The sequence below is a fragment of the Pygocentrus nattereri genome, chromosome 28 (assembly GCF_015220715.1).
Source record: "Pygocentrus nattereri isolate fPygNat1 chromosome 28, fPygNat1.pri, whole genome shotgun sequence".
In the NCBI taxonomy this organism is placed as follows: Eukaryota; Metazoa; Chordata; class Actinopteri; order Characiformes; family Serrasalmidae; genus Pygocentrus; species Pygocentrus nattereri.
The window spans coordinates 12,052,537-12,065,410 of record NC_051238.1 but is presented as its reverse complement, the minus strand read 5'-3'; the positions used below and the strand labels follow the sequence as shown (position 1 = coordinate 12,065,410).

The window sequence follows — 12,874 nt, the reverse complement described above, 5'->3', positions numbered from 1 at the left end:
TTGTGTGTCTAAAATGCTAGGTTTGATTATGAGGGAGTAGATCCCAGAGCAGCGTATTACCTCATGAGAGATCTGGAGGCTGTAATCACTGACAAGGCCTTTACGAATCAGAAATTTGCTGTGGGAAGCAACGTCTACAGTGTGGAGAAGACTGACAACTTTGAGTACATTGACCCAGTGGATGGGAGTGTTTCACGAAACCAGGTAAGCTCCAGGTTACTGTTTTAATCAATCGGTCAGGAATGCAAGAAATTTTAGCTGAGAAATTTCAAGATAACATTTTGTTCCTAATCTGATTAAAACTATTATTCAGTCACTCCAGGTTTTTCAGTGTTATACTAGTGTACATATATATTATTTTATACAGTCATGTTGCTTATATCTGCGTTGGTGGCTTGAAATCATCTTTCCCCAAAGAACTCAGCACTGGCAGTATTTGCTCATAGAGTTAGGGAGGATAACAACATAGCATGTGCACACAATCTGTGCACAATCAATGTTTATAGACAAAGTTTAAATAAGCATAATTGTTGTAGTAAAACAGGTATTTTCTGACATTTTCATCGGTCTTCCATTTCTCCTCAAACGGTATAATCGCTTATATAAAGAGTTGCCTGGGCTTTGTAAAACTTTACAGGCTTATATTTGTCAATTACATGCTATTCAGAAATGGTATGCTCTCCTTACCTAATTACAGACCACCCAAATGAGAGAGGCTCTTGGACAGAGTGTTATGTTTTAATCTCAAGTTGTAATCTCTAATGTAAAATTGCTGATGTTATGGCCTGAAGATTAAATGCGAATGCTTTGCATAGGTCTGTCACAATCATGACATTTCATTGTATGCATCTATTAAAGTAAAAGCCTGAAGTGGCCAGTTTGGCTGTTTATCTGTCTTGCTTCCTAGCCATAAACACTTCAAATGGCGATGGGCATACTATTTAGTATGGTAGTTTGCAGTTTTGGTTGCAGCTTTAGTGTCTACCAACTGATGACAGACACAGCTCGAGCTTAATAACAAATTACTTGCCGCTGCCCTCTAAGGGTGTTAAAGCACAAGTCAAAAGGTTTTGTCGTTTTTGTAAAACCTGCAATAGGTCTCTATACATGCAATTTCTGCTCATACTGCACGTATAAATGCAGGAAAAATGCTTGGAAAATGAAGCAGCCTGCCACTGACTAGATTTTAGCTACTTGTGCTAAATTGCAACTGTAAATACTGAGTTAATGTGGTATTTTTGTTCAGCACACAAAGTAACAGGGTGTTTAAAAGACACATTTGTTTAAAAGAATGGGTTTTGGATTGTGGAGGCAGTGGTGGAAAGATGTATGCTCAGTCACTAAGGTGGTTTGTGAACTAATAATGAAGTTGCTCTTAAGACGTATTTGCTGTGATCACATTGTTTAGTCACACCCTTTGTTGTTTTATTGGCATTCTGTTCTTTGATCCATGGAGTGGATATGTAGTCGTGTTCTAATACACCCTTTTGATAACAAGCTTATTAGTTGAATATACTTATACACTTTTATACTCATATGAACAACTCAGTAATAAAAAAAATTGTGATGATAAAAGTAACTTTTATGGTACAAAAACGGTCTTCAAGGTAAATCTTCAAGGTAAAATTTTACAGATTGCTACAAACATTACTTTGGGAATTATATTGATAAATAATAATAATAATAATAATAAAAGCCTATTGATAAATAATATTTAATATATTCAATATAAATAAAATTAGATGATGAGATCCTTAAACTGCTATCCAAAGATGAATAACAACCATGCATATTTACTGTTTATTGCATTGGAAACATATTTAGTCTTTTAACCCATGTAATATCATTAAAGGGGAATTCCACCAGTTTTTTTTTAAATTCTTCATAAATGAATGGTTAAGATGTAAACAAAGTCATTCCGAATGATTTGATATGCAATGCCTTATTCCAGAAAAAGAGAAAGAATTTTCACCTTGGTAGTGATAGGAACCAGATGGCTGAAGCATTTAATATGTCTAAAAGTTATTTCGCGAAAATGACATAAAATGGTTATGAATATGCTGCCTTATGCCTTAGACATTGTTTTACCTTAGTTCTGAGATACCATCTTAGCCTAAAACATAGCTTTGAAAAATTATTGCACATATAAAACTGAAGAAGATGAGCATAAGTTCACTAGTTGTTTTGGATAGTAAAAAAATCACATATTTATGTGGTAGATAATGTGACCCCTGGTTCTTTTCACCAATACTGTACAGTAAAATTCCTTAAAATGCAGTGTTTCACATCAGACCACTCTGAATGACTTCATGTTCATATCTCAGTGAGTATTGTAGAAATTTTGGAATATCTGACTTCTGCTTTAATTTGGGAAAAGCAAAAATAATCATACTTCAACAGTCTGCTGCTTTCATGTGTTGATGCAGGACTTACACTAGAATTGTTTTTTTAAATACAAGAAGCACAATACAATTAGAAGCACTAAATTTATTTACTAATTTTTACTAAATGACATTCAAACACACACACACACATTTAGCCTCTACCCCTTGTTTGAATTTATCCAGCTGACTCCCTCTGTTTCATCCAGGAATGTGTGGAAGTCCCCACCCAACCCTTCTGTAACATAACTGACAGCTCCCTCTCAGAAACATGCCTTCACTGATTCCCTCACTCTGTCACTACAGACAGTTTAGTGACTCTGACCCTTCACCTACACAATACACTTACCAGACCCTCAACTTCTGATCCCTGACCTCCGACCCCTGATCCTACACTGCCCCTTGTTCACATCACACATCATTTTGACTGAAATGGACCATGACACCCTCATTAGTATTGTGCTGTATAGGCAAGAACTAATATAGCAAACTGTATTAGGGATTGCTAGTTACTAGTGGTTTTGCTGAATGATGGGCAGAGTAGGATCTTTGTTTTTAACTGTACAAACTGCTGTTCGTGTAGTTTCTCCAGAGAGTGAAGAGAATCTGATACGTTTTGTTACGAGAGACTTGTAGTGATGTACATTGTTCACTAGAATTTATGAGTGTGTTTTGGGAGACTATAGTGCTCTCAGAATCATTCTGGAATTTGTACATATACACATAATGCCACCCTAAAATGCAGTTAGGATCCATTTCAGTCACAGACTTTCAAAAGAGTGATGTCTGTGAAGAACATACATTTGTATTTAAGGACATCAAACTCCGAATGACTGATCTGCCACTTCATGATTTGACAAAGTGACAACAGCAAGTCATGCACAAGTACTGTGGTATTACACACACACACACGCACGCACGCACACATACACACTCACACACACACACACACACAAACACACACACAGAGTAGCTTGGCCTTTGAGGTCGTACAGCCCAAATGTGCAGGCGTCTCAACACCTCGGCACGTACTGTATTATTCCAACAGACATTCCACTCCAGGCCGGATTGTGTCAGCTGTCCCAGCCCAGCGCCAGTGGGGGGCCAGCAAAGAGGCACTCAGCTGTTAGAGACAGCCACCCACACACACACACACACACAGTAGAAATGGGGCAATTACCATTTTTAATGATATACAACAACATAAAACTCTATTATAGTCATACCATTTCAAATATAATAATTTCAATAATGATTGCTATTTTAAAAAGACACAATGAAAGCAGCCTGCTGCTGTCGTTGCCCTGCAAAGCACATAACAGTATAATGAATGTTTACATATAACCTAGACAGATATTGGTAATGCTAACGATAGTTTTAAACTTACCCAAGTTGGGATTTTTTTTGGCTGTTATATGAAACGTTAAATTGTTCAAAACAAGTCAGTAAATATGACAGGGATATGCATTTCAGTCAAATTTGATATTCAAATTCATTACAAAAAAGTATAGGACTCTTTAGCCTATAGGATCACACTGAACATAACAGTGACATAACTCTTATAACTACTATTACATTACTGTAATAAAACATCTGTAACACTTTGCTGTAGGGTATTGTTCATAAGGCAGCATCATGACGACTAACACAACCCTACGTAAATGTTTTTAAAAGCTTGGATCAAGCATCATTTAATATATATTTGCCTGTTTTAATCAGTTACCTGAAGTTGTCATTATTCCTACTGGAATAAGCATTTATAAACATTTTTTAGTTATGTCAGTTGTCATGACAAGCTCATGTTTGTGTCATGTAGCCTTATGAACGGTGATGCTGAAGTCTAGATTGACTAACCCTGACAAAATGGCAGATCACCCATGAGACACTGCCTCATGACATCACATTCCCAAGCCCTATAGCTCAGAATCCCTGGCAGCACTTTGAACTATCTGCTGACGTTACCTGGTGCCAGAAACCCTATAGGATGGAGCTCCTCATCTGCTGTACAGTACCTTTAGCCCTCTACATGTAAGAAATTCTGACCAAAATGTAAGACACAGGTTCTGCATTGCTCTCAAGTGGAGTGTAGAGTTCATGGTTCTTCAATACATCGTATAAGGCTGGAGTGAAGCTAATTAGCATGTTAAAATTTTTAATTTCCTATTTGACTTTTTAAACTTTCGTGACTATTTCAGTATTCCACAATTTGACAAATTCCTACAAAATAATACTTTTAGTGAAACAACATCAAAATGTAGTAAAATTGGTGAAAACCATTATCATTTTGGTATAGTATATTTTCATGTCATCCCATTCCTAGGACATTAACACACTGCTGGTCTGGTGGATGCAATCTACGGCCCTGTTGGTACATCTTTCACTCTACACCAGCACTCAACAGCACTTACTAGCCGTCTGTCTATATGCTTGCCTTCTACTGACATCTAGTGGAGCATCTTCCCAACTGCACAACAGGAGTCTTTTTGATAATCAGATGTTAATTTGATTGGAACCAAAAGCTAAAATTAGCTTAGATTACGCTTAGTTTTAATCATTTCATTTCATTCACAGGGTTTATGTAGCTTATTTTGTATATTAAAATGTGCACAATTTAGGCTTATATTTAAACATTCAGATATTGCAACAGTCAGGTTTGCCAATTTTTCTCAGATAAGACTGTCACAAATTTTGTCATGATATTCATCAGAATAAACCTAGTTAGTCTGTTTATTAGTTTTCTGCTTTTTCTTTACACACACTCACACTATATATATATATATATTTGAAATGGTCAGATGTGCCCTCATGCGTACATCTTAGTGCCTTTAATCAGGGAACATAATTGTACCATAATACATTTTTTAAGTTGTACTGACTCATCATGTTTCAAAACATTAGTTTGTTTTTTGTTTTTTTTAAAAGACTTTCATGGTCGTTGTGCAATGAAATGTACTTTTATGTTGACTGCTACGTGATCAAGATTTTTCACAAAAAAAAAAACCAACATAAATCAGTGGTTAAGATGTGAACAAAGTCATTCAGAGTTGTTCACTGTGAAAGTCACAAATAAATGTAAATATATATATATATATATATATATATATATATATATATATATATATATATATATATATATAGTACTGTGCAAAAGACACATTTTCAAAATCTGTTTATTTGTGTAGTGTGTGTTTATTTGCTGAGAAAAGTGTTAATATTTGAATAAACTAAATTTACAGAATATTAAGGAAAATAGTCAGAAAAGGGTGGAATGCTCTGTCCAGGTTGGGAGTGAAGTCTTGACCCAAGTGGAGGAGTTTAAATATCTTGGGATTTTGTTCACGAGTGAAGGAAGGATGGAGCGAGAAGTTGACAGGCGGATTGGTGCGGCGTCTGCAGTAATGCAGACCCTATACCGGTCCGTCATGGTGAAGAGAGTGCTGAGTCAGAAGGCGAAGCTGTCAATTTATGACGGTGAATCTATGTTCTGACTGTCACCTATGGTCACGAGGTCTTTGGGTAGTAACCAAAAGAACGAGATCGCGGATACAAGCGGCCGAAATGAGCTTTCTCTGCAAGGTCGCTGGGCTCTCCCTTAGAGATAGGGTGAGAAGCTCAGCGATTCGGGAGAGGCTCGGAGTAGAGCCGCTGCTCCTCCACGTTCAGAGAAGCCAGTTGAGGTGGTTCAGGCATCTGGTAAGGATGGCCTCTGGACACCTCCCTAGGGAGGTGTTCCAGACATGTCCGACAGGGAGGAGACCCTGGGGAAAGACCCAGGACACGTTGGAGGGATTATATCTCTCAGTGCTTCATTAAATTGTTCTCATGATGTAATTGATGATATTAATAAGAAATTCTTGTTACTTTTTATTGTTTTTGTTTATTTGAATTATGAATATGACTTTATTCTAATGCATATTGTGATAAACTCACTGAGGTAAATTGTTTAAAAATTTGCTTAGATGCCTCAAACTTTCACACAGTACTGTATATATATCTATATGTCTTACAGGGTCTGAGGATCATCTTCACAGACTCGTCCCGCATTGTGTTCCGGCTAAGTGGTTCTGGAGCTGGAGTGGGGACTACCATCCGCATCTATGCTGAGAGCTACGAGAGAGATCCCGAGAGACATAGTAGAGAGACGCAGGTAACATGCATACACACTCATACCTCATGAACTGTTTCTTTGCTTTTGTAGCAACAAATATAGCAAGCTAATGATGACATTTTGTAAGTTGTTATGGTGATGCTCTTTGACAGCCCCCTTATATAAACAACATTGAGCAATCTTAAGCAGTCAGACCTTTATCACTACCGTAATATAATAAAGAACATGCTTTGATGTATGCTATCAGTGCTAATGACTGTTAATGATGGGGTGTCTTTTCAACACACAGCATGCAGTGCATATCAGTATGTGATAAGTATTTTTCTTGAGTATCTTTTTTACATCATGGTGTTATGTATTCATATCTTTACTGATACAGAGAACACATTTTAATACATGATTACTGTTCATTTGCTGAATTTAGTATAATGAAAAACATCATAAAATGTGGCGCTTGCAAAAGTTATGGCACATTTTATATTTTATGTTTTTCCAACATGTTAAATTCAGCAAAGAAATTAGAAATGTGCACTAAAATTATGATGCCATATTTAAGTGTGTTCCCTGTAGAGGATGTGTTACCTTATTTTCACTTCAAAATCAACAAAACGTAAATATTAAATCATGAATTAAATTGTAATCCAGCATTGCACCATATAGTACTGTGCAAAATGCATTTACTATTAAAAACTCTATATGATATATACAAATTATATACAATAAATACAAATTAAAACAAGCAGAATGAAGTTTATGAATTAAGAATTCTTACTGATTAGAAGAACACAGGTTAGTTTCCAGACATAACCTTCATGACCCCTATTTGTACTATTCCACAATAAACAAATCTGATTTACTGTAATGATGCACTCATTAAGCAACCAGTTATTAGACGCTAACTACACATATAATCAGGCTGTCATAAGGGGAGGTTTTGAAGTGTTTAAATAAACACATCAACATACATAAAATTACTATTTGTTGTATTGATGTTATTTCTGTTTATTCTAATATGCATGATTTTCTGAGTAAATAATGCCCAATTAAATAACCTTTCAAACAAAATTTCTAGGTGCCTAACATTACATGCAAACTTTTAGGCCAGTTGGGAAAATTATGTTTTCCATGCAGTGGCTGATGGGAAAAAACATGGAAGAGAAAATGAACCAAACCTGTTTTCTTCTGTAGTTTTTTAATCAATGCATTCTTGTTACATGAATGTAGAAAATACTTAAATTGCCCTCTTTTAAAGTCACGTAATTCTCTTACTCATCATGATCCAAATGTCAACAGGATCAACAGGCAGTTAAGTACAAATTACAAATTTATCTAAAATCATGAAAAATCTAGAAACATACAGTGCTGTGCAAAGGTTTTAGACACCTAATCACATTGTAGAAAATCTCTTTTCTTTGTGTCACATGTGTAAAACACCACACATCATCAGAAAAACACAGAGGAAATGGAAATGGTTAAACAATTTTTTGTATACAAATTGTTAAATATTATTTGTTTTTATTCTGATGTTAGTGCTTTACTGTGCAAATAAATGCTTAATTCTAATTTTCTCAAGTATGTAAAACCTTTGCACTGTACACAAAAGCCTCAACAGCTACATTTTTTTATTTAGTAGGTAGCGTTTTATTAACATTGTATTAAGTATTTAGCATGTCCACCTTTTTGCTTTATTACTTCCATTTTTTTGAGAGACTTCAAGGAAATTTGTAAGGATGTTTGTCCACCAGAGCCTCCACTTCAGTCTTAGAAGTTGCATTTTGCATTTTCTCCTTCTCACAATCAAGGTAATTCCAAAAACATTACTCATCGTCATCTATGTGTTTACATTTCTTTTACACTCAGACTTAAACAGACTGAACTGTAAGCCTTCTCAGAATCATGATGTGGACAGCTTCACAGACTCATGCAAGAAGGATTTTTAAAGTTATTCCCAGAAGTTTTAAACATTGTTTCTGCTTTTCATTAAAAAAAGCTTCTGCCCTGCATCCAAGCTTCTGAGTTTGGATGCTCAGATTAGTTCACAGGTAAAGACTGAGGTTGTAATGAATAACATTCCAATAAGATAAAATACAGTCATATATAATATCAGGAAGGACCATTAGGTGATAAACAGTGGAAGATAAAGGTTGTTGGTGACTTGTGAAAGAGTTAAGAAGCAGATACGTATCTCACTTTTATTTGTTATTTATTATTATTAACTGTTGCACAGACCTCTGCAGTCTATTATGAGCAGTTCTGCCTGAGAGTGGTTTTATACAAGATACAATATTTCATCAATATTATTCATTTGATGTGAATGTTTCATTAATTTTATGTGGTAAAAACCCAAGGGAAGTCATTGACTGCTTGTTTGGCGTATTGTTTGTCAGCCTGTTTTTTTTTGGCCTCCACTAAACCCCAACCAGCCATTAAATTATGCCTGCAGCCAGCATAAACCAGGATGATTGAAGAATAACCCTGAGCTTTTCTGTGACTGTGGTATGACTAAGCAATCAAAGGGCAATACCTAGTAGACACTTCTTGGCGATGTGTTTATAACTTCTATGTAGGTTAAACTGAGAGTCCTTACGCAGGGTCGACGATCTGAAGATAAAGATTAACTGTGTCTTTGTTATGAAGACTTTAATGATCCTGTTTTTCTTCTCACTTGAGTTTGAGTGTGTCTCGGGTACACACCGACATTCCTTTATTGTTAGTGCATTCTGACTAATAAAAAGAGAAATACAGAACAACCAGTTAAAAGGGCATGAATGAGTGTGTGCGATTCAGTATATTCACTTCTACACAGTGTGCAAAATACTCACTGATATTCGAGAGGTCTCATGTTAGCTAGTGAAAAAATAGGCATTTCTAAAACTGTATTTATATATTATATTTTATATATATATATATATATATATATATATATGTTACTAAAAGTTATTGAAACAGTGAGAACAGCCATGCAAGATCAGATCAGAGTTTCAACAGTTACCATCTCATCTCAATGTATCAAAGTTCAAAAATTTCAGACCTAGGAAAATTAATTCATGCATTTATCTCTAGCAGCCTGGACTACTGAAGTGATCTTTTTACTGGCCTTTCCAAGGCCATAGTCAGACATCATCATCATCTTCGTCATCGTCGTTAACCGCTTAATCCAGATAGGGTCGCAGTAGCAGTTGAGAGAGCAGAGAATCCCAGATGCACAGGCAGTGGGAGATTGCAGGGGGGCCCTTGGCGGCCTAGGCCCTTGTGCCTGAAACTGGCACAGTCAGACAGCTACAGCTTATTCAAAATGCAGCTGCTAGAATACTTACAAGAACTAAGAGATCCAAGCACGTTACTCCAATCCTCAAGACCTGACAAACAGAATTGATGTTAAAGTGCTCCTAATTATATTTAAACTGCTAAATGGCCTTGGATCAAAATATGTTACTGAGCTGCTTGAACCAGTCAGTTAGCAGTGCCTAGAATCAGAAACAAATCGGGTGAGACAACATTCAGTCATTATGCTGCCAACTGCTGGAACAAACTCTGGATATGCTCCAAATGTAGCTGTCTAAGTCCGTCTTGCTTTTAGGTTTTCTTTTTTTATTATATTTTATATCATTTTTATTGTCTCTTTTTGTCTGTGAGGTGTACTGTATGAAGCAAGTCTTCTTCTTATTATTATTTTTATTATTAGACCTTCTATTTTTTAGAGATAGGATAGTCAAACTCTGCTGTTGCTTCAGATCTTAATAAACACAAAAAAAAAATGCTGTTATTCAGAAAAAGACATTAAAAAAAGCAAAATTAAGAAAGTTTCCAAATCAAGTTCAGAAGCTGTTGGTGATCTCAGAACAATTAACTATTTACTATTTAAAATGGAGCCAACTTCTGAGAATGAACTTTGGAAGTGTGAGGAAATAACTGCAGATTTCTTTGAAAAACAAAGATTTTATGAAGTTAGTGGAAGCTGAGGCAGAGGTAAAGGCAGAGGGTGAACGCACTAAATACTGAAAATTGTTACTATATTTAGTTACTGAGCTTGTAATTTTGTTAAATATATTTTCTTTTTTTAATGCTGGAGAGGAAATAACTTTTACCTAATGGCTGTTTTGACTGGAAAGTAAATAAATGATGCAAGGTCTCTGACTTTTGCACAGTACTGCACAATACGGTAATAACCGTTTTACTGCAACACTGTAGATTCTACCTGACCACTCTACCTCATTACAGGTTGTGCTGGGTCCCCTCATTGCCATCGCTCTAAAGATTTCAGACATCCACGAGCGGACGGGACGCAGGGGCCCCACTGTGATCACCTGAGCTGGGCGCAGCGACGCACACCAGGGGCCAAAGCACCAGAAAGCCTTTCCTCTAGGATCTGGTCTCCACCATTTTCTTTACAGTCTTTCATAACCTAGCCATCACTTTCCCCATCCTGCAGCCATGACTGTGTACTTTTAGTCTGCAGAATGTCTCACTGTCCTATTTACACTGTTTATGATTCTGCTGCTGTTTCACAAACTAAACAACATCTCTTTCTTTGTCTTTCTATTTTTATCACTCCTTTATTTCCATGCCTCCTTTTCCCTTCAACTCTTTAGTCTCTCTAGCTCTCTCTTTAAGGATTGACCTATATGTTGCACAGTTGTATGTGAACCACAAAAATATCCAAAGGGAGCAGAAGGATTACGGTATAGTATTTGCCCACAATGCCTCTTTCACACTGCATTTTTCAGCCATGGTGTGCCATTGGTCCAGAGTTCATCAGAGCACTATGAGGTGAAAGGATTTCAGAATTTTTTTCAAATACTCTGTTTACACATTCACCATGATTGCACTCAAACATTTACTGCTGTTGTGTATTACTTTAGTATTTATTAAAATGTACTACTATTGCCTATAAACATTTACCACTGAAAACAATTATGATAATAATTATGATAATGCCAATATGATAAAGTGACCTGTCATTTAGAGCTCTGTTTGTGAATTTGAGGATGGGTCTGCAAAGCCTCCCATTAGTTTAGCAAATGGAGTAGCAGAATCTCCACTGCTGTTCCAAAACAATCACACAGTGCACCTTTCATTTTAAAGCGCAGCTTCATAAGAATGCATTTCTAAAACATTCAAGCGAAGAGTAAAAGTTTTGAGTGGTTGATCATGTAGTGTGAAAGGGGCATTCTCAGTAATGATAATGATGTGCACAACTGCAGCCAACGGATTGGATCAGTTTGATATATATGAGGTCAAAATATTTAGGGATGCACTATATCAGGAAAAATATCAATTATTTCACCAAATCTAAGTTGATGTAGTCCTAATATCTACATTTTATAAATGTAGAAGTTTGAAAACCCTGGTCACATTGCATATTTTGTTGATTTTCTAACTGAAAATAAGTCAACATATGCCATGTGCCTTATAATTGACAGTCTATTCATTTAAATTTTCTGCAGAGAATTTTACATATTTTAACTTAGAAAATCAACAAAACTAATAAAATCATGCCCAAATTTTTGTCATCACCATTGACAAATAAATGTGCATGAATGTGCATCCTTAAAAATATTGGCATATCTCCCTGTAAAGTAACTAGTTGTTACTGGAAAACTGCATTCAGTTGATATAAGGGAGCAAATTCATTCAGTCACTCCATGTGTATGAGCATATTTTAATACAATATTATAAGAAATATTGCAGAATCTAGAATTACGGTCCAAAATGCAAAGTGTTGTGTATGAAGCATGTTTTTTTTGACGATATATTACAGCTTGTGGCCTGCTAACACTGGTTTTGTTTTGCAAGTCTTTTTTAAAGACTACCACTACCACTTTTTGAAATGTGAAGTCTTGAACAATAGAACCATCTTTACAGATGGAAACTCCAAATAATCATTACTTCTGATCCAGTTTAGGAGATTTAAGTTTAACAACCGGAAAGAAACAGAGTTCAAATAGCAATGCCAATATATTTAATTTTGTATGCTATGTTTTACTTAAATAAACTGTCTTTTGTGTGACTTGGAATGCGGTATTGAGATGCATTAGATGCCTAGATTGTTTCAGAGGGAATTTCTTAAATGATGACTAAAGAAAAATGGTTTTCAAAGGTAATTTCCCATTGACGTGCAGTTTAATCCAAGATTGGTGCTTACTCTTCATCTACAAAGCCAATCCCAAATGCTGATATTAGATTTATTTACAGTGGTGGTGATAAGTACTAGGGGGTACTTCATTAAGGAGAACTTCTCAGTTAGTCAGCTAACTTAAGCTTCAAATAATATTAGCTCTGTTTTAATTGGACAAGCTTAACTCCAGGCTTAAGTTCAAATCATATCAAGTCAAATTTATTTGTATAGCAATTTTTACAACTGATGTTGTCACAAAACAGCTTC

At 35.8% G+C, this 12,874-nt stretch overlaps 1 protein-coding gene across 1 annotated transcript in view; it reads left to right on the top strand.

Annotated features, from left to right (window-relative positions):
* pgm5 (phosphoglucomutase 5) overlaps window positions 1–12,506 on the top strand; it is a 35,922-nt gene extending 23,416 nt beyond the window's left edge. The window contains exons 9-11 of the mRNA XM_017723360.2: window positions 21–204; window positions 6,391–6,528; window positions 10,711–12,506. Of these exons, the coding sequence (XP_017578849.1) occupies window positions 21–204; window positions 6,391–6,528; window positions 10,711–10,800 (412 nt within the window). The 3' untranslated portion in view covers window positions 10,801–12,506. The remainder of the gene's footprint in view (window positions 1–20; window positions 205–6,390; window positions 6,529–10,710) is intronic.
* The last annotated feature ends 368 nt before the right edge of the window (window positions 12,507–12,874 follow it).